The 27,796-nt window shown below is 45.4% G+C and overlaps 1 protein-coding gene across 6 annotated transcripts in view; it reads right to left on the bottom strand.

Moving 5' to 3' along the window:
- Positions 1–361: 361 nt before the first annotated feature.
- The window catches only part of PLA1A (phospholipase A1 member A), a 33,215-nt gene continuing 5,780 nt past the window's right edge, over positions 362–27,796 (bottom strand). The window contains exons 2-12 of one of the 6 annotated variants that reach the window (XM_030941560.1): positions 23,504–23,705; positions 21,519–21,696; positions 20,890–20,998; positions 17,343–17,444; positions 14,390–14,479; positions 12,299–12,466; positions 10,689–10,778; positions 6,020–6,097; positions 4,982–5,090; positions 1,306–1,470; positions 362–789 (exon numbers count right to left, since the gene is read on the bottom strand). In XM_030941560.1, coding sequence (XP_030797420.1) covers positions 705–789; positions 1,306–1,470; positions 4,982–5,090; positions 6,020–6,097; positions 10,689–10,778; positions 12,299–12,466; positions 14,390–14,479; positions 17,343–17,444; positions 20,890–20,998; positions 21,519–21,696; positions 23,504–23,705 — 1,376 coding nt within the window. In that variant the 3' untranslated portion in view covers positions 362–704. Of the gene's footprint in view, positions 790–1,305; positions 1,471–4,977; positions 5,091–5,706; positions 6,098–10,688; positions 10,779–12,298; positions 12,467–14,389; positions 14,480–17,342; positions 17,445–20,889; positions 20,999–21,518; positions 21,697–23,503; positions 23,706–27,796 lie in introns of those variants that run through there. The other 5 variants (XR_747315.2, XM_010357461.2, XM_030941563.1 and 2 more) reach the window with 5 other exon arrangements.

Genomic DNA, 27,796 nt, shown 5'->3' with positions numbered 1-27,796 from the left:
TTTCTTAAATTCTCCCAGCACAGATTGAGCGCACCATCTGTTTTTGGCTGGGCTGCAGCTGATATAAGGTTATTTACAAAGATCAAAGTTTGGGAAACAGTAACCCAGAGGAAATCTACCTGTATTCCCCAAGATCTCTCTGATCCCTCAAACCTTCCAGATATCCAGAGGAGGTAGTGGTAAGGGTTAGTAAATGGTGCCATCTTCCTCCCCACCCTTCATCCCCTCTCTTGTTCCAAGTACTTCTTTTAGTTGCTATTTTAATACAGATAATGCAATACTGTTTTCTGCAATGCCACGGAGTATAAATCTCAACTTTTTGTAGGTAACAGAATTCCATTCAAGTAAAACAGTTAAATGATTCAGGTACTCCATTAAGTTTTATTTTTAAAAAATTGTTTACTCTGTACATGTTTCTATTGAATCCTAAGTACAGATATCCAAGGAGCTAAAGCAAGTGCAGTTAAGTATGCATGGGAAAGCTAAAACGGGTATGTACATAAGATCAGCAACAGAAACCAAGCTCTGTAAAACGAGTTCTCCCTCCCCTCCAGGGTGGCTCATTATGGAGAAAATAAGAAAGAGCTTTGCCTTTCTCCATAGCAGTAGTGGTCTACAATAAGCTGCACACATACATCCCTCATCACACCTCCCTCCAAAAAAAAAAAAAAAATCGCAAGAAGATGTGTCCTGCCCAGGTTAAACTATATGCAGGCTATCTTCAGGTCATGAGAAGCAGTCACACTTGCTTGTAAATTCACCGGTTCAGGTAAGCAAATCACCTTTTCTCTGGAAGAGAAGAACAATAAGAGAGCAGTGGCTGGTGAGGAGACAAGGCTTGGCATTCTGTGGCTTTTGAATTTCCATGATGTCTGATGAAAGAAGTCTGCAGTCACCTACAATTAAGAGCCAGTTCCTATGGTCCAAGGGCCGGAAGGTGGTAAGGTTAATGACATAAATGCCTTTAGAGGAAGGGAAAGGGGATGTGGATTCTGGATCCACACCCATGAATGTGACCCGTGATACGTTTGGAGTGGAGGCCACAGAGAAGAAAATATGCAATGAGAAAATTTTGTTCTAATGAAACCTTACATAGAAACCAAATATGTAGAACAAACACAGTGGAATTTCCCCGACCCAAGATGGTCCCACAGAAGGTTCTGGAAAGCTGGATCTCTGTCATCTCTGCTTCTAAGATGGTAATTACTATGATGAGCTTGAATCTCAACAAGCAGCACATCTAAGACCAGGACTGATCTTTGATGTGTGTGTGCATCTGGGGCGGAAGTGGATACTGGAGCTTACCTGTGATTGACAGGCAAAAGGGCAGTGCAGAACTTCCCAATAATAGTAGTCCGGTCTTTTTTCCAAACTCGGTTGGAAGACTGAAACTTGAATTTCACTTGGTTTATCTGGCACTGTGGGGTGGCATGGGCTATGATTCCTTTCCCGTGAAGTTGCTGCTTAGGTCTGCAAGGAAAGCGGCAAGGGAAAGTAAAGGACTACAGCCCTTACGGCCTGTGCTTTCCCTTTGGCTCCAGTCAGGCTCTGCTGGTGGCACTGGTTGGCTGTCATGTACCAAGGGGTTAGCTCCTTACCATAGTCCTTTGTGTCACCCTCACCAGCCCCTCTGCCCACACCTCCAGCTTTGAATATGACCAAGAAAGTAGTTGTTGATTTTTTAGAGTGAACAAGTAGACACTGCAACAGAATAGTAGCTCCTGGATTTTCATATCTGGAAAAACTGTTCCTCATTCTTGGATTCCCAGCTGGAGGAGACCTTCACCTTTACATCCAATTACCCAGAAGTAGAAACCCTCTTTTAGGGCATTCCTTTTCAAAGAAATCTGTGTAAGGACTTTTCTATTTTAGGCTAAGTATGAATGTGTGGGTGGGAACAGCGACAAGAAAACAGATCATGAGGCACAGACAGAGCTGGGTGGAACCCAGGTTTTGTCTTCCCAGCTGTGTGGCTTTGGACAAGTTACCTAACCTGGCAAGGTGGCTGTGGAGTCACTAGCAACTAGGTGTAAGTCCCAGCTTCCCTACATGCTGCTATGAACTTGAACCACAGGGTTTGGTTCATACTGACTTCAGCCTAGGAGGCTCAGAGTGAAAACAGTATCCAGTTCTGTCTTAACCCACCCTCTTGGCTTTGCCCCTCAGATTCCCTATCTGTTTAAAGATTTAGGCACCACTTTGGACTGAGACAAAGATGAGGGAGGAGTATGAAGTGATCAACCTAGCAGGGTGCTTCCAAAAGGGCTGTGGTACCCCCTAGGTACTAGGTACTGGAGACAAAAGCAAAAAAATCGTGAGATTCAATGAGGACAGTCTTCATGCTGAGTGCAAGGCACAGCCCAGCCAGCAGAGCCTGAGGGTGGTGAGCAGGGGATCAGGGAGAGTGCCCAGCAGGGCTGCACCACCCAGCTAGGGAAGGAATTTGATTTGTGGGGCCCTTTGTGATCCTCCCTGGCCTCTGAGTGGGACTCTGAGAAAGAGGAAAGAAGGAGGGCGCTGCGTTCCTCTCGGCGGGGGCCGGGGGGTGTGGGGAGCCACCCTTGCCAACTCGGTTTCCTGTTCCTTTCTGGCCTTCACAGAGTGATGACAAGGCTTCTTTGTGTTCTTTGTGGTCCAGGGTTAGTCATATATCTTGTTTTTTCCTTCTAAGGGAAGATCATTATAATTTTGTTTAAAAACCAGTCCCTCTTTTTTTAAATTCACAAGTCTTTTGAAATACCTCAGAGGAAAAAGTAAGATTGTTTCCTTTAAGAAACAGCTTAGATTGAAGAGTTTGTAAAATTCAAGGAATATGAAAAATCTTTTAAGTGAGTGATTTGGGGAGTTGGCCCAGGTTAATTCTCCAATTAGAAGGAAATCTTAGAGTCGCGTAAAGCTATAGAAATTTGGAGAAAGACCACACGTAACCTTCTCCCCATTTTTCCCCCAGTTTCTGATCTGCAAGAAGTAAGTCATGTTCTGGTGCCTTCTTCAAAAGAGTTATGTGAACCTGCTCGGGGAGGAAGAAGCGCTAATCTGTGGATGTTGACTGGAATTGCTTGGGGAGCTTTTAAAGTGTGGCTGTGGAGCCTATGCCCAGAGACCCTGATGTGATTGTTCTGGGGTGGGGGACTTGGCATCAATATTTTTTAAAGCTCTCCAGGTGATTCTAATGTGCAGCCAGAGTTGTGGGTCATTTTCATGACTCCTGCCAGTGTTGTTGGACCTACCAATGGGCTAGAAGATGATGAAAACACCCTTCTAGAAGTAGCACAACCTTGAGCGGGTCTAATGAAAGGTATTTGGCTTACTGATACATAGCCACAGTCTGCAAGGCCCTGTGGGCACCTGCAGGCCTGTGTTGGAATCCTGATGGCTGTACGTAGTTGTGTGACCTTGGGTGAGCCAGAAGGAGCACGAGCTAGTGGCCAGGGATTTGGGAGCGAAGAAGGGCGCTCCTTCCAGCAGAAACTTGTAGTGCCTCTTAGCAGAGTTCACGTCCAACACCCCAGCCTGAGAAACATCTCCAAACTCACATCTGATCTCATCACTGTCCTGTTTAAAACTCCCAGTGGCTCTCCAAACTACTCTCAGGATAAAAACCTGTCCTTCAAGGCCTGGCAGGGTCTGGCCCTGACTTGCCTCTCCAGCCTCACACCATCCCCATAACCCTAAATCTGTGCTCCATACACACCAGAGGTGTCACATTCTCCCTAAGCCCGGCCTGGGTAGCTCCTGGAAAGCCTCGAAATCTCCACTCATCATTTCCTTAGACTCAGTCAGGCTCCGTCTTCCAGGCTGTCACTCTCAGGGCGTTGCTGACACATTTAAGTGTGTATGCGCTGGTCATTTCCCTGTTTGCTCTGGATTGTTCTGTTCCCCTGCAGGTTCCCCCACCAGCAGGTTCCAGTGAGGTCTAACCCAGTGGAAGCATGCTCAGGTGGGTGGCTGCTTTGCACAGGGATTCCAGAGGGGCTGCACTTCCCATGGGTTCAGCTCCTGCCAAGCAGCCTTCTCTGTGGACCCAGCTTTGCCAGTGCCACTCCTGCTTTGTCTCTCTAGCTTAGGGTGGTAGTGGCTCCTGTTGTGAGTAATCTCTGCATTGTGTCCCCATCTCTCAGTTTTTCAGCTCATCCAACACACGTGTAATGAGTTCGCCGTGCTAAATTCCTTCTCTTGGACCTATCTCTGACTGAGACAGTGACAGTGACAGTGACATTATCTGACAGTCTGTCTCCTGCTGGCTTGTGAATAACTAACCAGTTGCTTTTTAAAGAAGTATGCACCATGGCTGCTGCCTTCCTATCCCCTGCAGGCTGTGGCTCCCTACAGTTGGGGTTCTTTACCCTCTCACTTCAAGCGTAGTTCCACCAGCCCCCAAACCCAGTCTGCCCCAACAAAGGAAGGGAATGATTAGCCCCAGTTCCAGGAATCACCCATCATCAAGCCCTCCTGGCTGCTAGTCTGGCCCTCAGCTTGCACTCCTTTGCTGACTGACCCTGTGCCTCAGATTCCATTCTGGTAACTAACCTAGAACTGCTCTGCTTTCCCAGGAGTGGGTGCTCTCCAGGCTCTGGCTAGCCCTGCCTGGGCTGGTGACTGAGGCCCTCCTCCCTACTGACATCCCTGATACCCGCACGGCCTGGATTCCAGAGTGCTGTTTTCCCTCAGGGACCTGATTCCTATGTCCTCTCTACCATGTTGGCCTGGCATGTTGCGACATGCCGTCCCTGCTGCCTGCCTACCCTGCCTGCCTGTCCTGCCTGCTCTCATCTGAATCTGTTATACTTGGACCCACTACTGAGCATCTCCCCAGCATGTGTCTGTGGCTGGATCTATAGTAGGTGCTGCCCCCAGCCGAGCTGGCTGGGCCCCGGAATCAGCAATCACACAGTACCTGACCTGGGTTGTCCATGTGTATAAAATGAAAAAGTAACCAGCTCCTAAGGGAAGGGGTCAACCAGGTGGGACACTTACGTACATGGTGATCTTAGATGAGAAGGTGACGTTACTGCTAAGGAAGGTAACCTCGATGTTGGTGTCCTTTTTTCTCAGTTCCTTCAAGTGAAACTCCACGAGGCTGTGATGCACTAGGAAACCAAAGCACAACAGAGACTGGGCCAGAAGGCAGAAGGCGCAATGAGCAAAAACCCCAGAGAGCAGCAGTGTGGTTGGGAATCTTGGCTCTATCTCTTAGTAGTTGTGTGCCCAGGAGGAGATTACCTATAATCTCAGATCCTCAGTTTCCTCAAGTGTAAATTGAGGATAATAAAAATAGACACTTGGCCGGGTGCAGTGGCTCATGCCTGTACTCCCAGAACTTTGGGAGGCCGAGGCGGGTGGATCACCTGAGGTCAGGAGTTTGAGACCAGCCTGACCAACATGATGAAACCTCATCTCTATTAAAAATACAAAAATTAGCTGGGTGTGGTGGCGCACATCTGTAATCCCAGCTACTCAGGAGGCTGAGACAGGAGAATCGCTTCAACTCAGGAGGCAGAGGTTGCAGCGAGCAGAAATCGCACCACTGCACTCCAGCCTGGGCGGCAGAGCAAGACTCCGTCTCAAAAAAACAACAAAAAAAAAGTAGACACTCTAGGTCTGAGATAAATGGGTTAATATGTATGAAGTCCTCAGGCCAGTGCCTGTGCCTAGGAAGCATTCAGTAATGTTGGTTTTTGTTATTTTGTAATACTAATGTTTTACCTCCCCTTGTTTGCTGACATTTTCATGGTGGGATGATCTTGAATGAGCCAAGTGCATCTGTCATATACGGCTATCCTTTGAATGTTTGTGCCCCCTCCAAATTCATGTTTAAACTGAATGCTCTGTGCAACAGTATTGACAGGTGGGGCCTTTGGGGGAAGGGATTACATCATGGTGGCTCTACTATCATGGATGAAATAGTGCCTTATACAATGGCTCAAGGGAATTGGCAAGGCCCTTTTTTTGACGTCCTGCCTTCTGCTCTGTGTGAACGCAGTATCTGTCCCCTCTGGAGAACGCAACAGCAAAGCACCTTCTTGGAAGCAGAGAGTGCAACTCTTATAGACATGGAATGCCGTCGCCTTGATCTGGGACTTCCCAGGCTTCAGAGCTGTGGGAAAATAAATTTCTGAGCTTTGTAAGTTACCCAGTCTCAGGTACAGCGTCATAGTAGCACAAATAGACTAAGACATAAACTAAAGATTTAACTCGTAAGATCAGGCACGGTGGCTCACTCCTGTAATCCTAGCACTTTGGGAGGCCTAGGCGGGCAGATCACCTGAGGTCAGGAGTTTGAGACCAGCCTGGTCAACACGGTGAAACCCTGTCTCTACTAAAAATATAAAAATTAGCCGGACATGGTGGCGGGCACCTGTAATCCCAGCTACTCAGGAAGCTGAGGCAGGAGAAGCACTTGAACCCGGGAGGCAGAGGTTGCAGTGAGCCGAGATGGTGCCATTGCACTCCAGCCTGGGCAACAAGAGTGAAACTCTGTCTCAAAAAAAAAAAAAAAAAAAAAAAGAGAGATTTAACTCATAAAATATAGCAACGGCCCTGCTCCCTCTCCACATACCCAACGTCAGGGAAGGAGGCTGTGTGTGTAGGAGACTGCTCCTCTCCCTGTGGCCACTGGTTGCGTATGTGGCATCCAGACTCTCCTTTGAGCAGCGTGGATGCTGGAGCTCTCAAGGTGAGTATCGCCAACATAGACTGGGTGTACAACCTGGGCCACGGTGATATCCCTGGGACCTGTTGTCCCTCTGACAAGAGAAGGGAAGAAAGATTACAGGCCAGGCATGGTGGCTCACACCTGAAATCCTGGTATTTTGGGAGGCCAAGGTGGGCAGATAACTTGAGCCCAGGAGTTCAAGACCAGCCTGGGCCACATGGCAAGACCCAGTCTCTACAAAAAAACAAAAACAAAAAATTAGCTGGGCATGTGGTGTGTGCCTATAGTCCCAGCTCCTTGGGAGGCTGAGATGGGAGGATCACCTGAGCCAGGGAAGTTGTGGCTGCAGTGAACCGTGACTGTGCCACCACACTCCAGCCTGGGTGACAGTGGGAGACCCTGCCTCAAAAATAAATAAATAAATAAATAAATAAGAATTAAAAAATTTAAGAAAAGCCAGGCGCAGTGGCTCACACCTGTAATCCCAGCACTTTGGGAGGCTCAGGCGGGCAGATCACCTGAGGTCAAGAGTTCGAGACTAGCCTGGCCAACATGGTGAAACCCTGTCTCTACTAAAAATACAAAAAAATTAGCCAGTCATGGTGGCGGATGCCTGTAATCCCAGTTACTCAGTAGGCTGAGGCAGAAGAATTGCTTGAACCCAAGAGGCAGAGGTTGCAGTGAGCCGAGATCGTGACACTGTTCTCCAGCCTGGGTGACAGAGTAAGACTCTGGCTCTAAATAAATAAATAAATAAATAAATAAATAAATAAATAAATAAGAAAAGAAAGATTACAGTTTCCCTAACACACTGTCCTTTTTTTATTAAGGAGTAGGTGCACCTGGTGGCATTTTGCAATCGCTTTAGTCTCAGGGAATTTTCCCAGGCTCCTTTGGTGATGGAGACATAGCTAGAGATGCAATCCTTCGCCTCTACTCTACCTGTACTTTTTCATTTGCCATATTTGATGGGCTAACACTGGGGAGGGGAACATAAACTGGATGCAGGTGAACTCAGCACTAAGTTGGAGGAGTGCTATGGCCCATCTGGGCTCCCTGGGGTTAGTAACAGGGCTCACCAAAAGGTGCCAAGATGCCAAGAATCCACGAGAAGAAAAGAGCCTTGAATGTTTCCCCTCCACAGAGGAGGACATCTGACACCACACCCCATCTGTCTCTCCTTCTCAGATGTTACTGTGGGATATCAATTGTTATGGGGACAGGCAAGGGCTGAACTGGAATGGATGATATTTGCAATGTGGAAAAAATAACTAACTTACATAAACTTTAGGAATTTAATTCTCAGGGCTGAGTTTGCTATATAATATTATTAATACTTCTTCCTTTGCTAGCAGGTATCATTGATTAAGAAAGTTTTCTAAGATTCTGTTTCTTCTTCTTTATTTATTTTTTCTTTTTTTTTTTTTTAAAGAAACAGGTTCTTGCTCTGTTGCCCAGGGTGGAATGCAGTGGTATAATCAGCTCACTGCAGCCTCCAACTCCTGGGCTCAAGCAATCCTCCCACCTCAGCCTCCCTAGTAGCAAAGACTACAGGTGAGCACCATCATGCCTGGCTAATTGTAAACAATTTTAGTAGAGACTGGGTCTCATTATGTTACCCAGGCTGGTCTCAAACTCCTGTCCTCAAGCGACCCTCCCACCTCTGCCTCCCAAAGTGCTGGGATTACAGATGTGAGCCACCGCGCCTGGCCTGCTTCTTTCTTCACTAAATTACCCTGGAGGCCCCAAGGGAGCCAGGCCTAATGTTGGGTGGGTGGGAATTAGTGGAATCAAATGTGCACAGGAACATGTCTCATGTCATACAATACAGAGTCCTGGGTGGTGGGTCAGGAGGCCTGGATCCAAGTCCCAACTCTGCTGCTTACAAGTCATGCTGCCTTGCCTAAGACACTGAGCCTCTCCATGCTTCAGTTCCTTCATCTGCAAGCAATAGCCCTCAACTTATCACACAGGACATGTTAAGGATGGGGTGAAGTAACGGAGAGAAGGTACACTATGTGAAAAACTGTTCTATGAGGGAATATATTGTTTAAAAATTGTTTGTTAGAAGATCCTCTGCCCATGCTGGCGCATGCCTGGCACAGGTCAACATTGCTGAAGTCAAAGCAGGCCAAGGGTGCTAGGCATGGGAGCCCAGTGCCACGGTGGCCTAAGAGTAGCTGGAGAGCTGCTTCTCCCTACCCACTCCTGAACATACCCATATCTGTCCAGGGAGAGCAGGGAGTATCCAGCTTCCATCCCTAGAAGTGACAGCTCAGGGCAGAGCATGCAGGCAGGCATGCCTGTTTCTGTATCCCTCTGTGGTTTTGGAACCAACAGGGCTATGCTTCTGGAGGCATGGGGAGGTGGTCTCACAACAAATATGAAACAGTCAGAAAAAGTATGGCTCTGTGAACCCCCTCAGCAGGGACCTTAACATGCTTTTAACCTCCAGGCATTCCCCAAACTTTCCTGCCAGGTGTATTCTTAGCTGCACAGACACAGAGGCGCCAGCTCAGGTTGCTGTGAATCTGCCCAGCAGCTGGAATTAGAAGCCAGGACATCTGGTCCTGGCAGCACCGCGTCCACCACCAGACAAAACATCCTCCTGCATGCCAACTCTGACGGGGTGGTGCTGACAGAAGGGGAGCTGAGACATACAGCCTGCAGACAGCAGGTTTTCAGAAGATGGAACCATGGTGGTGGTGAGGAAGGAGTATAGATTTTAGAGTCAGAAGACCTGGAGTTGAGTTCTGACCTTTTCACCCAGCTATGGAGCCTCAGGCATGCCACTTGGTCTCTCAGAGCTTCCCTTTCCCTACGTCTCCCAGTTGGGTTGTCAAATGAGCTGATAAGGATGTGAAAAGCCACAGTTGACTCTGTAGTCCATTTTGTTCCTAAGATGTAGCCATAAATTTTCTCTGGCATGAAGGTAGAAACACCCTAACTATTCCTCTCCCAAATTCTCCAATTGACTAAGGGAAGGAAATTATTATTGATTGGGTTCCAGTCCCTGTGCTAGTGACCCCCTGTGCGCCATTTTATTTTATACTCACAATTGATTCTTTAAAGTAGGTACCGTTATGGTTCCCGTTTTCACATAAGGATATAGAGTTCGGAGAGTTTAAATAACCTGCTCCTGATCACACAGCTGGTAAGTAGAGAAGCTGAGATTCAAATCCACGCCTAGGTGAGCACAGAGTCTGAGCTCTGGGCTCCATATCACATGGTACCAGGCCTTCTAGTACCAGGAAGATATTGTCACAAAGATCCCTCCACTGACCCGACACAAGCTGACCAGAAAATCAGTTAAAATTGGGTGGCATACAGTTTATCATCCAAACCAGCATGCTTTATCCTGTACACATGATAAAGCAGACAGGATCCCAGGATAACCAGCATAAACCAGGAAATACAGTCACCCTAGTTAAGATGCACATAGCGTAGAGAAGGATGATGGTTCAGCTTGTAATGTATTTCATGGATTCTGGACACACTTTTCTTTCACATTTAACGTTGTTACAACCACTAGCATCCTAGCTTCAAAGAAACGCCATGGTTAGGAGTAACCGTGGGAAGCTGGAATGCATCTGTGAAGGGGAAGGAGAGCAGAGGGAAAGGTTCAGTATTTCCCAGGGACCCCCACGTTGGAGGCTGCCAGGTTTAGAACCACATAGGGTGGGCGCCAAGAAGTGGGAAATGAGAGAGCAGAAAGGAGATGGCCAGAGGACACTTCTAAACACCACTCTAGAGAAGACCCACTGGAGGGTAAATTTGGAGGGTCGGAGGAAATAGGACCAGTAGATAGACATAAGAAACCCCAAGCCCTTATCTGAAGAGCAATCGGTTGGACTCACTCTGAAAGTTTTGGTTCAGATCAGGGGCTGTTGCCCCACCTCCGGTGTTGCTTTTGCCCTTATCATTCACTCCCACCCAGACTACCACACTGGGCTGGGCACAGCCCAAGCCGAAGCCCTGGACTCTTCCGGTGGCGCCCTGGCAGAGCTGAGCTCATGCATTTCCCCCTACTCACTGCAGTACGGAGCCTTGGAAGTAGTCAGGAGGTAGACTTTCACTTCCTTGGGAAGTGGCTCTATCTTGACACCGCCTTGTTCCACCAGGCCTGAAAATAAAGAAGCAAAGACAGCAGAGTCCTGAGAAGGCTATCTTAGGGTCCCACAGCACCCAGCCACATGTTTATTAATTCACGCACCCATTTATTCCACAGACATCTACACTCCACACGCACTATGAGAGTGCAGAAAGGAGAATGCAGAAAGGATAATGCAGAAAGGAGACAGCCAGAGGACACTCCTAAACACCACTCTAGAGAGAAAACCCACTGGAGGGTAAATTTGGAGGGTAGGAGGAAATAGGATCAGTAGATAGACGGTAAGAAGCCCCAAGTCCTCATGCTGTATTCTGAGGTGAGTCCTGTGATCCCAGCAACTTGGTCCAGTGGGCAGTAAACACACACATAAACGGCACTATGCTTTTTAGATCATCTGACTCATCTTGGCAGATAATTATAAGAAATCTGAAGCTGCATCTCTAACTTGCAAAACCAATCTCCTATAGCAGTTGTTTTCATGACACTTACATCCCATGCAGTGGGAGCACGGTGGAGCACGGTGAAGCACGAAGTGTTTGACCTGAAGACTAGTGGATGACAGGTGGGGAGAGCGCATTCTGGGAAGAGAGTATGGTTAGGACCAAGGCACACAGGTGGGGAAGCCTGATGTGCACCTGGAAGTACAAGTAGTTAGCACCATCCGGTGTTCAGTGCAAGGGAAAGTGTAGTGACAGATGAGGCTGGGCACACAGTGTGAAGCAGCTGTTATGTCTGTGGGTCCATGGCATGTAGGGGAAACTGACATATGCATAATGAGTAGGAAATAATGTTGACTTGTTCTATCATGGGAAGCTACCCTACTTTACTATTTTGTCAAGCTGGTACCCATTTCACTCATATAAGCAGTGGCAAGCTGCTACAGTTGAGTGGCAGCCAGGGGTAGCGGGAAGTAAGAGAGTGGGAAGGAGAGAAACCGTTTCCACTGCCCAGGAGTTTTTCCTGGAGCTCTTCATCCTGGATAACCACAAGATATTCATAGCAATGGTCTACACAAGTGAGTTAGAGGCCAGATCCTGCAGCCTTCCTGGCACCCTTTCCCCAGACTGGTCTGGATCATCCAAGAAGGTACCCAAGCCCCCCAGCAACTAGGCATCTCCCCAGCTGCCATGAGGCCACCAGAATCTTAGACCTCTAATGTGGGTCTTGTGTTCCACTCTTAGGGATTCCCCACCACACAGAGAATTAGGGTCTATGAAGAACTGGAGAATGGCAAGAAGTGAGAAAGATCTATAAGCAGCATCTGGTCCGAGAGTGGGGGAACCTGTATGTGGGAAGGGTGTGTGTGGAGCAAGGATGGCCATAGGGAACACTATAGAGGGTGAGGGTTGGGGCACGAGAACCAACCGTCCATCTCCAAGTAAGAACAGGCTGAGCACCTCATCGCTTAATTTTCTTTTCCCCAATTGGATAGAATTCTTGACCACAGGAGATCAGGACATTAAGAGGGGACAAGTAGCAGGGCTTGAACTTTCCTCACATTGTCAAAGGAAGTCAAAGGGGAAGCACTTTACCTATCCTTGGGCAGGAAAGTAGAAAAGGGTTAAAACAGTCCAGACAGTGTCCGGCAAGGAAGGCCTTGTAGCTGTCACAGGGAAAGGCCATCAGTGGACAGGAATTCTCCAGGGCGCTGATGTAGAGGTGCACGGCCCTCATGTGATCACAGATCAGATAAGTATAACCTGAACAGAGAAAAAACACAACCAAGGTTTCAGTCAAGACAAATGGAATTCCCTCTGTGCTGCTCACTGAAACTCTATTGAATTTTATATTCCAGCAAGCTGTAAATAAATGCATGTGAGTCCCCTCAAATCACTTTTTCAAAATATTAGTGTACATGGTTACTACATTCTACTTTCTCATTTTACTTTTCCTGAGATACATAAGCATAATCCATCAAGAAAATTGCTTGATTTGAGATGCATTCTTTTCTTTCTTTTCTTTTCTTTTTTTCTTTTGAGACAGAATCTCACTCTCTTGCCCAGGCTGGAGTGCAATGGCATGATCTCGGCCCACTGCAACCTCTGCCTCCTGGGTTTAAGCAATTTTTCTGCCTCAGTCTCCTGAGTAGCTGGGCTAACAGGTGCACACCACCACACTTTGCAAATTTTTGCATTCTTCATAGAAACAGGGTTTTGCCATGTTGGCCAGGCTGGTCTCAAACTCCTGACCTCAGGTGATCCACCTGCCTCAACCTCCCAGAATGCTAAGATTACAGGTGTGAGCCACCATGCCCTGGCCTTGAGATGGATTCTTATATGATCATGCAAACTCTCCTTCATAAAATGGGAATATATAGAGAGTTGATGATGCTGCCCCACTTCTCAAAATGGGTATTTGTGCATATTTTTACTTTCTTCATCATCACCCATACAACAAATTTTTTACAACCTCATTATACCCAACCCAGCAGTGAGACTGCTGCATCAGCCGCAGTTTATGGTGGATCACTCTCTACAGCCAATGTGCTGAGGTTCACCGGGCCAAATGACTGATATGCTGAATTTGTCAAATATCCCAGTTTACCAAAACTTAGTTGCATTGTTATTTACTATTTAAGTTTGCAGCATTCGACATTGGTTAAATTAGCTGGAACTAAGAAGTATGTGGTGAGCTACAACTCCAGGGTCCTGGGGTCTTCAGACTCTCCCTGTACCTTGAGACCTCGTTGCTGAGACCTGCAGCCAAAGCCAAGCAGTATTTTGACTTTCCTTTTCCCTGTGGTTGGGACACTTTCTATGGCCAAGCTCTTTCCAGTTGTAACAGGGAACTGGGGCAGAGACAAACTAAACCCTTCTCAAATTGTGTTATGGAGAAAAAGTGAAAAGTGGTCAATTGAAATGCCACCAAATCTTCAAAAGCCATTGAAACCAAACTCCTATTTTATCAGAATTGCTGAGAAATTCACAAATTGCAAAAAGAAGCATGTTTTTGGAAAACTAGTAAATTTGGTAAAATCGATGAGTAGTTACTCAATAAGATTGTCAAAGGAATCCTTAAAATGTTAGAAATTTGGTAAAGCAAGACAAGACTAAAAACACAGTAAACAGAAATCAGCATTTTTAATTTTTATATGAAATGCTGAGATATTGGTTATATTCATAAGATATAAGAAAACCAAATAATTATTGATCTTAGCTTTTGACAAATTTAGTATGCTAAGAATATATCAATAAATATATTAAAAAGAACATTCCAGAAGGCTGTATTTAAAGAGAGGAAATGTACGGTCATTGAATGTGTTCAAAAAGATCATCTTGAAAACAATTTTAGAGAACTGTTAGAGTCGGTAAATGTGGTAAAATGACTGGGCAGTGAATTGATCCTTCTGCTCACCAGCTTTGGGCAGGATGGCTTGCTTCTGCCAAAGCAAGGCTCTGTAGAGGATGCAGTTGGTGTGGACTGTGCCACACCCGCCCCTCAAATGCCTGGGCTCTGAAGACATCCATCCTTGAATACACTCTGAGTAAAGCATTATGGGACATAGCAAAGGACACTTGTAAAGCAGACCCTCTGTAGGCCATTCTGGCTGACTCAATACAAAAGCTGTTGGTGAATTCCAATCTCTGGGGTTGCCAAATACCAACTCTTACTGGATTTCTGACCTGCGTAAAAGTAGGTGGGGCAGCCGGGTTGGTCTTGGCCTCCATTGACAAAGTAGTCCACGTGTCCAACAGGAATCCGAATACCGAAATCTGAAAGGAGACAGAACTCCATTAACTTCTTTGCTTCAGGGAGTTGGCTGGGAGCAGGCCTCAAACTCTGACCTCAGGAGCCCACCCACTCTCTGCTCCGTCACTTCTAAGTGCTGTGAGACTTCACAGGATGAGCCCTCAGGCAGATTTTCCTTTCCTTTACTTTTCTTTACAGGCTGGAGTGCAGTGGCACGATCTCTCACTGCAACCTCTGCCTCCTGGATTCAACAATTCTCCTACCTCAGCCTCCCAAGTAGCTGGGATTATAGGCTCATGCCACCACACCTGGCTAATTTGTGTGTGTGTGTGTGTGTGTGTGTGTGTGTGTGTGTGTGTGTGTGTGTGTTTAGTAGAGACAGGGTTTCACCAGGTTAGTCAGGCTGGTCTCAAATTCTTGACCTCAGGTGATCCACCCACCTCAGCCTCTCAGTTTTCTAAAGGGATTTTTCATGCTAAAAGGAACCAAAGAGATTCAGTTGGTAAGATGCTCATATTTGCCTAAGCAAATCAAGAAAAATATCCTGTAACACAAGTTTTTGTAACTCAGTAAATGTTATAAACTTGGTAAAGTTCCTCATTGAGTAGTATCGGTTTTCCTTTGAGTAATAATAGTTCAGGTAAACATGTTTGGGGTCACATTTCCACAGTCCCCCCTAAAACAAAAGCTGTTTGTGCTCTCCTGAGTGGAAATAGGACATGGCTCCAGAGCTGAGGTGAGAGAGCATCTTCTGCCCTCATTCTGTCCCTGTGACCAACTCCTGGATGCTCTGCTGTGTCAGACTTGAACCCTCAGACTGGCTCAGGCCCAGCTGCTGAAGACCCCGACTTTCTCCTTCCTATCACCTGTCACTATTGGAAGAAAATGATTGTGTATTATTTGCTTACTGCCATCGACCTGGAGGTTAAGCAATGACCTAGAAGCCACCCTTGAGTCTTGCCTTTCCCTCATACCCCACATGCAGCCCTTCACGAGTCTAGTCAGCTCTACCTCCAAAACATATTTTGAATCTGTCTATTTCTCTCTGTCTTTACTGCCACCACTTTTACCCAAGCCACCATCATCTCTCACCCGGACCCCTACTGCAGACACTCTCTAATGGGCATCCGGGCTTCCCTTGGTGACTCCTACAGTCCATGTAGCCTGTAAGCTCCATGTAGGCAGGGACCTCATTCAATGTGTTGATGATTGCTAAATTCTCCACACCTGCCACGTAGCTTAATAAATAGTGGTTGAATAAATCTTTTTAAGTCACAGCAGGGAGACTTTGAAGGGGCCTGAGAAGCCTCTCTTAGATAAATGGGTACCTAATAAGTCACATATTTAGCAAATTTAAGGATAGAAAGAATTCTTTTTTTTTTTTTTTTTTGAGACGGAATCTCACTCTGCCGGCCAGGCTAGAGTGTAGTGGCATGATCTCCGCTCACTGCAAGGTCTGCCTCCCGGGTTCACGCCATTCTCCTGCCTCAGCCTCCCGAGTAGCTGGGACTACAGGCGACTGCCACCACACCCGGCTAAATTTTTGAATTTTTTTTTAGTAGAGACTGGGTTTCACTGTGTTAGCCAGGATGGTCTCAGTTTCCTGACCTCGTGATCCCCCTGCCTCAGCCTCCCAAAGTGTTGGGCTTACAGGCGTGAGCCACTGTGCCTGGCCAGGATTCACTTTTTAAATGAACAAGCTTAACTCACCTAATATAGCTAGGATAAGGCCTGTGGGCTTTGGTTTCCTATCTGTGAAATAAAGGTGGGAAGAAGGGTTGGACAATATAACTGCATGTGTTTCTTTCAGAATCATGAGTCTTAAATGCCAAAAAGAGACTTCTGACCACAGGAAAAGAGACGTGGACATCTCTCACTTGAGCTGCAAGCTCCTCTGGTCAGGGACAGATGTTATTTCTCCCTGCACCCACCACACTAAGCACAGACCCCATGGGCATTGGCTGCGGAGCAGAAATGAAGAGGAATGCCCCCGCCTTTCCCAACTGGTCAGAAGAACTTAAGTTGGTCATAATGGGTTGAGAGTTGGAGAGTATTTCCTGTGCCTGTCACTATTGGAAGAGGGATTCTTTTTCTTTTTCTTTATTATTATTATTATTTTTTGAGACAGAGTCTCGCTCTGTCCAGGCTGGAGTGCAGTGGTGAAATGTCGGCTCACTGCAAACTCCACCTCCCAGGTTCATGCCATTCTCCTGCCTCAACCTCCCAAGCAGCTGGGACTACAGGTGCCCGCCACCACACCTGGCTAATTTTTTGCATTTTTAGTAGAGACGGGGTTTCACCGTGTTAGCCAGGATGGTCTTGATCTCCTGACCTCGTGATCCACCTGCCTCGGCCTCCCAAAGTGCTGGGATTACAGGCGTGAGCCACAGCGCCCGGCCCAGAAGAGGGATTCTTATTCTCCACTGGACTGAAGAGCCAAGCTTGTCATCTGGGGAGGAGGGAAGTTGTGACACGCTTGCCTGCCTTCCGGGGTCCCAATCCCTTGGGACCAGGCACACCCATCCTAAAAAAGCTTCATGACTTTCCCATAAGTCAGCTAGACAGCAATGCCCTACCCAGTACTGCTTAGCACACTGCTGTTACTGCATTCATTTGAATCAGAAAGTGAGGCTCATAACCAAGTACTTTTGGTCTGTGAGTGAGAATCCTCCTGCCTATGGTGGCTGAAAATACAACCATTCACCTCAGTCACAGAGACAGAGCCGGAAGAGACTTTCAATAGCCTTTTGGTAAACTCCTCACTGTGCAACAGAATCTCAGAGAGGGGGCAGGGCATCTCTGCCCAGGGTCACATAGCTAGATGCCAGCCTCCTAGGCGCTGCCTTGAGCTCATTCCCTCACACCAGGAAGGTCACCCCAGCTCACTGTCAGTGTCTGTGTGGATGGCTTCCACGAAGAGGGCATCTCCGGCATCCAAGCGCTCCTCCACACTGGCGCTGGTGTACTCAGGTCCAGCGGGGTCCAGGCCTGTGAGAAGAGACTGATATGAGGGACCACTTTCCTCTCAGCTGCAGGAACATTCATGGACCCACCACACACCCACCGCTTCCAATGCAGATCATAGAGCCTCCCTGAAAAGACCCAAGGGTTGGGAGAATTAGCTGAGGACCATCTTCCTCAGGAAACCCCACTCTCTGTTGTCTCTCTAGAGGTAACCTCTCAATGACCCAGTTTCTCTGACTCTAAGATAAGCTTGAGGCTGCACATGGTGGCTAACGCCTGTAATCCCAGCACTCTGAGAGGCCGAGGCGGGCAGATCACGAGGTCAGGAGATCGAGACCATCCTGGCTAACATGGCGAAACCCCGTCTCTACTAAAAATACAATAAATTAGCTGGGCGTGGTGGCGGGCGCCTGTAGTCCTAGCTACTAGGGAGGCTAAGGCAGGAGAATGGCGTGAACCCGGGAGGCAGAGGTTGCAGTGAGCCGAGATCATGCCACTGCACTCCAACCTGGGCAACAGAGCAAAACTCCATCTCAAAAAAAAGGAGCTTGGTAACACCAATTTTTGATAGAAGTTAATGTAATGTAAAGCTTGTTACTGCCTTCATGTAGTAACAACAACAGCTACAATTTCTTCGAGCAGTAACTATGGACCAGGCTTTATGCCGGGCAGTTTTACACACTGTAGTCCTCACCATAACACAGTGATTACTGTGAATACACTATTCCCATGTCTCAGTTTGGATCTCTTCCCTTCCCCTACAAAAAGCAGACACTGCCACAAGAGTTCAAGATAGATTTGGGAGAAAGTCTCGGAAAGCATGGTGAGGGAGTGGGAAAGCAGGTCAGGGAATAAAGGAAAATAGTAGTGAGTAGGATATCCCCATGGGCTTTCACCCCACTGGGGTGCCTCTGTGAGATTCTGTAAAACAAGACCCAGAATTGTCCCACTGAAAGGCCAGGAAGCTGAGGGTTTTTGCCATACAACTCCAGTCCCTTATTAACTGAGAGTGGCTCTGGAAGCATAAAGTCCTCCACACTTTTACATGTGTATAGCAAAACTGTTTAAAGTTTATTTCCACAGTGGGCCAAGGAGATGTGGGCTGTTACCACTATTTTACAGATGTAGAAACTGAGGCTCAGAAAGAAATAGAAGGGGAAGTGCTTGCCAGAGCAATCAGGCAAGAGAAAGAAATAAAAGGCATCTAAATAGGAAAAGAGGAAGTCAAATTGTCTCTCTTCATCAATGATATAATTCTAGAGAACCCTAAAGGTTTGACCAAAAGACTTCTAGACCTGAAAAACAACTCCAGCAAAGTCTCAGGACACAAAATCAATGTACAAAAGTCAGTTGCATTTCTATGCACTAACAACATTCAAGCTGAGAGCCAAATCAAGAATGCAATCTCATTTACGATAGTTACACACAAAAATAAAGTACCTAGGAGCACACCTAACCAAAAGAGTGAAAGATCTGTACAAGGAGAACTCTAAAACCCTGCTAAAAAAAAAAAAAAAAGAAAGATCACAGGTGACACAAACAAATGGAAAAGTATTCTATGCTTTTGCATAGTATTTGCCAAAGTATTCTGTATTCTATGCAGGGTTGGAAGAATAAATATCATTAAAATATCCATTTTGCCCAAAGCCATCTACAGATTCAATCCCTACCAAATTATCAAAGTCATTTTTCACAGAATTATAAAAATCTATTCTAAAATTTGTATGGCACAAAAAAAGAGCCCAAATAGCCAAGGCAATCCTGAGCAAAAAGAATAAAGCTGAATGCATCACACTACCCAATTTCAAACTATATTATAAGCCTACAGTAACCAAAACAGTATGGTACTGGTACAAAAATAGATACATAGGCCAATGCAACAGAATAGAGATCACTGAAATAAAGAAGCACACCTATAACCATTAGACATTTGACAAAGTTGACAAAAATTAACACTTTTTTTTAGAGAAAAAGAGAAAAAGATACGCTATTTGATAAATGGTGTGGGAAAACTGGCTGACCATATGCAGGAGAATGAATCTAGACCCATAGCTCTCACCATATACAAAACTTACTCAAGAAGGATTAAAGACTTAAATGTAAGACCTCAAACTATAAAAATCCTAGAAGAAAATCTGGGAAATACTCTCCTGAATATTAGCCTAGGCAAAGCATTTATGACCAAGTCCTCAAAAGCAAATGAAACAAAAACAAAAATTGGCAAGTGAGACTTAAACTAAAGACTTTCTGCACAGCAAAAGAAACAACCAATGGAGTAAACAGACAACCTACAGAAGGGGGGAAAATATTCACAAACTATGCATCTGACAAAGGACTAATATCCAAAATCTATAAGGAACTTGAACAAATCAACAACAAAAAAAAACAATCCCATTAAAATGAGGGTGAAGGACATGAAAAGAGACTTCTTGAAAGAAGACATACAAGTGGCTAACAAAATATGAAAAAATGCTCACCATCACTAATCATCACACCATGATATACCATCTCACACCAGTCAGAATTGCCACTATTAAAAAGTAGAAAATAAATAAATAGATGTTGGCAAGGCTGCAGAGAAAAGGGAATACTTATACATTGTTGGTGGGAATGTAAATAAGTTCAGCCAGTGTGGAAAGCAATCTGAAGATTCCTCAAAGAACTAAAAATAAAATCACCATTTGACCCAGCAATCTCGTTGCTAGATATACACCCAAGCAAAAAGAATTTCTTCTACCAAAAGGATACCTGCACTAGTATATTCATTGCAGCACTATTCACAATAGCAAAGGCATGGAATCAACCCAGGTGCCCACCAATGGTAGACTGGATAAAGAAACTGTGGTCCATATACCCTATGGAATTCCACACAGCTATAAAAAAGAATGAAATTTTGTCCTCTGCAGCAACATGAATGTAGCTGGAGGTCATTTTCCTAAGCCAATTAATGCAGAAACAGAAAACCAAATACTGCATGTTCTCACTTACAAGTGGGAGCTAAACATTGGGTGCACATGGACACAAAGATGGGAACGACTGGCACTGGGGATTCCAAAAGGAGGAGGAAAAGCAACGGGAAAGGGTGGAATAACTACCTATCAAGTACTGATTGCTACTTGGGCAACGAGATCATTAGAAGCCCAAAGCTCAGCATCGCATGCTATACCCATGTAATAAACCTGCACATGTAAACCCTGAATCTAAAATAAAGTTTTTGAAATAAGAAATTTAAAAATAAAAAGTGAAAAAAGAAATACATGGCCTCTCACATTGATATTAGAAATCATGCAATAATAACACACACCATTTTATACAAAAGAATCACAATAAATAAATTTTAGTGGTAATAGATGCCTTGATTGTAAGAACAAAGGCTCCGTACTCCCCTCTGCTTGCCTTAGAAGAGACATTTTCAAGGAAAGCTTTCTCCATCTCTAAAGCCTGGAGGATGGGCAGGGATGAATGTTACCTGTGATCTGTCCCAGCTGGCCTCCGAAGAGCTGTCCCACCATGCCCCCAACGTGGGCCCCCAGGCTAACACCAATGATGTGGATTGAGGATTCCGACACACCCAGCACCTAGAAGAGCAGGGGCAGTGAGTTCCCCGTGGGCCACAGAGTCTGCTGGCTTCGCAGTGGCAGGCTTTCCCCGAAAGCTTCAGAAGCCGAGGCCCTGGGCATGACAGACCCACCACACTTACTTTGGAGGGAAAATGGACAGCACTCTCATCATTAATCACTTCTTCTCTTCCTGGGCTTCCCACCCTGACAACCCACTTACTCTCCTTTTGGTGCTCAAAGTATGTGAGTAATGACCACAACCATTCTCTCTTGAGGGACAACTAAGTGCCAGGCCATCTGCATTCGCTGTCCAATGTGCTATGACACATTTTACAGAGGAGCAGTGGGAAGCTCAGAATGTTCAATAACCTGCCTAAGGTCAGTGCTGTGAGTGGCAAAGGCAAGATTTGAACCCAAGACCACCAAGCTACCCAGTGACTCTGTTTCCACCCTAAGCCTCCTCAGGCAGTGCTTTTGTCTTTCTGACCCTCTCTCCTCATATGTAGCCCAAACTCACCCTAAGCTCTTCTGCACCTACCAGGAGTTTATTGAGGAAAAGGCAGATCTTGAGGCTCAACTTAATCACATTTTTCACAGCTGAGAAGTAGACCCCTGTAGACCCATAAATCCAGTCCACAGCAATTACATTAGCATTCGTTGCCTGCAGAAGGGTTCTAATGAATTTATCAATCCAGGAAGGCTTTGTTCCTAAAACACTAGAGAGGGGGCCAAAAAAGGATGGAAAAATTACCCACCAAGTGGATATACATTGTCATGGAAACCTCTATTAATCCCAAACCCAGAAAAGAAGTCAAAACTAGAGAAGGGCATATATGAAGAGTTTATTAAACAGCACTTGGAGCACAGGGAGGACACCATTCCAAAGCTGCCAGCCCTTCCGCCAGCACATATACAGTCTTTGTGTAAATTATAAAACTTTGCCTTTTGTTCCAGGTAGATGCAGCCTCATGCCAGGGTTCAGAACTCAGGTTGGATTTCAGCCCCATCAGCCTTTTGTCAGGCACCTTTGAACAATGCATAAACCACATAAACTGTATACATTGCATCGCTCCATTTGTGTTATTTGTGGAAAGAAAAAGATAGCTTTGTGCCCTAGAGTTAAGATTTGCAATCTTAATTCTCATTCTAAAATATAGGCTCTTTCTTTGTGGACATTTCTCTCTCTCTCTCTCTCTCTCTCTCTCTCTCTCTCTCTCTCTCTCTCCTTCCTTCCTTCCTTCCTTCCTTCCTTCCTTCCTTTCCTTTCCTTTCCCTTTCTTTCCTTTCTTTTCTTCCTTTGTCTTTCTTTCTTTTTCCTTCCTTCTTTGTTTCTTTCCCTCATTCACCCACTGATTTATTCAACAAACATTTATTGAGTACCTATGGGCCAGGCAGTATGCTAGGTACTTTCCAAAAAATAAAGACAAATAAGATATCGTCCCTATCCTTCTGGAACTTACAGTATAATGGGAGTTTTCCAGGAAAAGGAAAATGATAGAAAAATGTTTAGAAATCTTTCCCAACAGATTGGGATCAGGAAATAAGTTTTTTGATGGCTCCCAGTATAGAAGCAAAGAGAGCACGCTCATGTGGGCAGAGGAGTGCAGACTGGGTGTGTGCCAGATAATGGGGTTGCGGGATTTAAGAGCAGACAGAGTGCCTCGCCTGACGAGCTCTCCCCCTCTATTAGTTATCCCTGGGTTGGAGGTACACATTCAGCCTTGGAAAGTGGTCGAATGTAAGCTTTGCTAGAGGAGAGGCTTTGACACAAGAGCAAGGAAGCAAGAAGAGAAGCCTAAGGAAACATGTGGCTGAGTCCTTGGAGTCCAGGGATCTGAGAGGCAGAGACAGGCCAGAGATCAGGAAATGGTGGTCCTTTGTGCATGGCCTTCGTGTCTACCTTTTCATTGGGTGCCCCCAACTCTACTTGCTCCATGGTGCTGTTAATTTACCGTATTCTCTCCCTCTTTCCTCCCATAAACCTTTCTCTGTTTCTGGGCCTATTGATGGGCTTTGGAGAAAAGCTGTTCAAAGAAAGGATGGTGATTGGAATTGAGACTCAGTGACTGTATATTACAACAAAATGTGGACTGGAGAGGGTCAGAGAAATTGAAGAAGAGAAGTGCATAGTTCCATCACACCCATAACCTCTGGGTATGGTGGAAGTGGCCCCCATAAATGGAAGTTTCTTAGGTCATAAAACCAGGGAAGAAGTGAAGAAGGGGAAATACAACCCTGGGTAATAAAGGCTCTGTGTATGGAGATTTGTCCAGAGTCACAGACATGTACTGTTTGTGAGTGTGTAGACAAGACTGGATGGAGAAGTACAATATATGACCAATAAGAATGAACACCATGTGTGCATGTTGACATGAGACCCATCAAAGACAGCAGGACATGAGGGATGGAACATGTGACCTTTGGTAAACTCATTCCTCCTCTTGTTCCCCACTAACTTCTTACGGTATTATGGTTACTTGATCATTCTTAGCTGAGAGGTCCTGTTGATTAGTTAACTCCCACCTGAATCCATGGATAATTAGTTTGGTTCCCAGAGTGGCATTGAACCCAGAGTTTTGGAGGTCACTGCTTCCTTCTACTAGCTTCCCACAGTTAGGATTCGAAGGGACAAAGAGGAGAAACTGGACTTTGAGATCGGTGCCTTCAAAAACGTTGGCATTCTGGAAGTCAGCGCACTTTGGTTGTGGGGTAGGAGGTGCATCCCCTGGAGGAAAACAAAACAAACAAGAAACATCCAAAGGTGAGGTCATCTGTTCTTAGAAGGAAGAAAGATGACCTTGGAAGGAAGCAAGAAACAGGGGCCTGCAGGCATGGGGTTTATTATACATCAGTTAGTGCAATAATCACTCATTTATTACAGCCTGCATCACTTCTGTAATGAAGCTCTGTGAATATTTTTCATGCCTAAGGACAAAATAGCAGAGAAGGGATATTGCCCAACTAGATGAGCTTAAAGGCCATGGTGAAATGGCTATTGTTCTGGGCTGAACTGAGTCTCATCCCCCAAAATTCATATGTTGAAATCTTAACCCCCAATACTTCAGAATGTGACAGTATTTGGAGATACGGTCTTTATAAAGGTTAAAAGGAGGGCAACAGAGTGGGCCTAAATCAATATGACTATTGTCTTTATATAAAGAGGAAATTTGGACACAGACAGAGGAAAGACGATGTAAAGACACAGGGAGGCAGTGGCCATCTACAAGTCAAGGACAGGGGCCTGGAACAGATCCTTTGCTCATTGCCCTGAAGGAACTAACACTGCCCACATCTTGATCTCAGACTTCTGGCCTCCAGAACTGTGAGGCAATACATTTCCATTGTTCAAGCCACCCAGTCCACAGCACTTCATAATGGCATCCCTAGCAAACTAATAGAGAAGTCTAAGTAGAACCCTGGTCAGCCAAATGAACAGTTGCCCTGGGGACTAGCCTCACTTTAGTCTGAACACTCTGTCCCAGAAGGATTTCCAACCCCTTAGCCCCGCCTAATCACTTCTTGTCCTTATGAGCAGTCAGGAGCCCTGCCATAGCCTTCCAGTGCCCAGCCCATGGCCTAGAGAGATGGTAGAGAAGAGCCTTAACAAGCCTCACCTACTTCACAGCACCTTACAATAGATACCTTTACAATGGAAATTCTCTGGCCAAGATAACTGCAGGCCTTTAAAAAACACCGAACAGAAAAGGCAACGTGAAACTCCTGCTTCCCAGGGAGCTGAAAATCTGGCCCATTTTCAGTACCCAGCATCCCACCCTGATCCCCACTTCTGTGATGCAGACGTGTGGTCCCTGACTTCCATGCATCCCACAGGGAGACTGGCAGGAGCAGCAGGGTGCACGCTGACCCACAGAACAGAGCCCCACACAGCATTGCTGCCACCAGACAAAGTGATTCACAGAATCAGAGGTTCAGAGGAGAGGTCTGGATTGCAGACTTTGGTTTGTGTGGGCCCCTTTGTCAAGGAAAACGTAACTTTAGGTTTCTGGAGTGATCATCTGCTATCAGAGGTAACTGGGAGCCCATATACAACCAGGGTGTGGATCTGGGATGCTCTGCGATATGGTGCTATGAGTGAATTGTGGGAACCCCACCTGTGGAGAATACCTCAAGCCACGAGGCCTTCTGGAGCATCACTGAGGTAGACTAGAGGTTTCCCCATCACTGCTTCTGAGCCCCAGACTTTATCCCCAATCCCCTTGCAGAGCCAGACCAAGCAGGCAGGTTTGGAGGCTCCTGGGAAGAAGCCCACTCTGAAAGTGCAGGACCTAAGCTCTTCAGCCTGCGGCTTGAACTCCCACAGCACATGAGAGAGCTAATGCCTGACTCCATCCTTTTATCAGCCTCCCCCAGCGTTTGGCTCTTTAAAGAAAAGACGAAAGGACTGTGCTTCAGCAGGAGACGTGAACCACATTAATGAGTCAATCTGCTCTGTTGTTCATATAGGGAAGCCTGCATCCATCAGAGAGTCTGAGTCCTTTTAAATAACCATAATATGTCACAAAGTAGGCCCAAATAATCACCAAAGAACCAATATCATCCAAATAAAATGCAATAAAACTAGAAATCAATAACAAAAATTATTTTAATATACATTTGGAAATGTAAAAACACCCCCTCCCATTTTTTCCAATAAGACAAACCCATCCCGTGTGCCTGTGGTATTTTTACCAGCCCATACAAAGAGAAGGTCCTGGGCACAATTCCTCATGGACATATATTGCTGAAGCTTGTTCAAGATTTTTAAAAAATTTTTTATATTCAGGTAAAAAAATATAAATTATCATCTTTACCTTTTTTAAGTGTACAGTTCAGTGGTAATAAATACACATATATTCTTTTCTCCCCTTCATTCCCAACTCCTCTCCACTTCTCAGCCTCTGGGAGCCACAATCTACTACTCTCTATCATCATGAATCCACTTTTTTAGCTCCTGCATATGTGTGAAAACGTGATATTTGTCTTTCTGTTCTTGGTTTATTTCACTTAACATAATGGCCTCCAGTTCCATCCATGTTGCTGCAAATGACGGGATTGCCTTCTTTTTAGAGGCTGAATAGTATTCCTTTGTGTATATATACCACATTTTCTTTCTTTTATTCATTCATCTGTTGATGGGTTCTTAGGTTGGTTGGTTTCATATCTTGGCTATTGTGAACAGTGATGAAATAAACATGAGAGTGCAGATATCTCTCTGATATACTGACTTCCTTTCCTTTCTTTTGGATATATACCCAGTAGAGGAATTGCTGGATCATATGGAAGTTCTATCTTTAGTTTTCTGAGGAGCCTCCATCCTATTCTCCATAGTGGCTATACTAATTTACACTCCTACTCACAGAAAAACACCCTTTTAACCTTTTAAGGAACGTATGGGTTAAAGAATAATCACAATGAAAACTACAGAATATTAAAAACTGAATGACAATAAAATCAACACATATCAAAACTTGCAAAGAGTGGCTAAAACAGCACTTGGGTTGTTAAAATAATTACTTGGGAAGCCATTAGACTGAGGCAGCTCTAGTGCTTGAGTTCTTATAGAAGCTCACCAAACCTCAACTCATAGTGAACAGCTATGTCCTATGAGGCTTAAGCTTTAGCACTCAGAAGCTGCCAACTAACCTCTGACTAGGGACCTTAAGGTACTGCTCCACTTTAATCAATCAAATATTTTCTTTGCCTTGCTCCATAGGCACCTTATAAAATTTCTTCCTCACACCCCTTTGGTGGAGCCCTGAGCCACTTGCAATGTGAAGCTGCCCAAACCATGAATCACTGTTTGTTCAAATAATCTCTTTAAAATTTTAATGTACCTAAGTTTACCTTTTAATAGGGAAAAATGTATAACCTTACATGCAAATGTTAGGGGGGACAAGGGAAAGACTTAGATTAGATAAGTTAATATTTTAACTCAGAAAAGAATACCACAGCAATCCCAAATAAAATATAGGGAAAGAAATATAAAGGTAATAGTTGAAATGGAAGAAATAGAAAATAAGGAAATATGAGCAACATTGGTAGCAACTTAGTCATTACAATTTCTCAGGCTTTGCAAAGTTGCCTGGGATGTCTTTGACTCTTCCCTGTCTCTCACATCCCACATACAATTGGTAAGTTCTGTTAGCTTGAACATGAGAATGAAATATTTGGAATCTAACCCTTCTCACTACCTTGGTTCAAGCCATCATCATCTCTCACAACCACTGCCATAGCCTGCAACTGTGTTTCTTGCCCTCTCTTTTGGCCCCTTCAGTCTATTTGCAACACAGCAGTCAAGATTTTTCTTTAAGTCAGTCGAGTCACGTTACATCTCTGTGCAAAAGTGTCCAAGCCTTTTCACTCAGATAGAAACCTGAAGTCCTAACAATGGACTGTAAGGCCCTAACTGAGCTAATCCACCCCACTCCAAGAGTCCTTTGCCTTATGCTACAATCACTCACTTTTGCAGCCAGTTGTTCTCCTGGCCCTTCCTCACTCTAGATGGCTTCCTGCCTGAGGGTCTTTGCCTGGCCATTCCTTCTGCCTGTAATCCATTTCCCTTATGTATTTACATGGCAGTTCCTTCCCCTCCTTCAAGTCTTTGCTTGTCAAGTGCTCTCTTCTCTATTCTCACATCCTATTTCAGTTGTAACCTGCTTGTGCTCCTCACCTCATTTCTCTCAGTCTTCCTTACCCTGGTCTATTTGTTAGCAATCATCACCTTCTAATCTACTATGGAATTTGCCAAGTTATTATACTATTGTCTATTGGTGGTCAGTCCACATTAGAATGTACTTTTGAACAAAGCAGGGATTT

This window comes from Rhinopithecus roxellana, chromosome 1 (genome assembly GCF_007565055.1).
Source record: "Rhinopithecus roxellana isolate Shanxi Qingling chromosome 1, ASM756505v1, whole genome shotgun sequence".
NCBI classification, from domain to species: domain Eukaryota; kingdom Metazoa; phylum Chordata; class Mammalia; order Primates; family Cercopithecidae; genus Rhinopithecus; species Rhinopithecus roxellana.
Note: the sequence above shows the minus strand (reverse complement) of the source record. Positions and strands in the feature narration are given on the sequence as shown.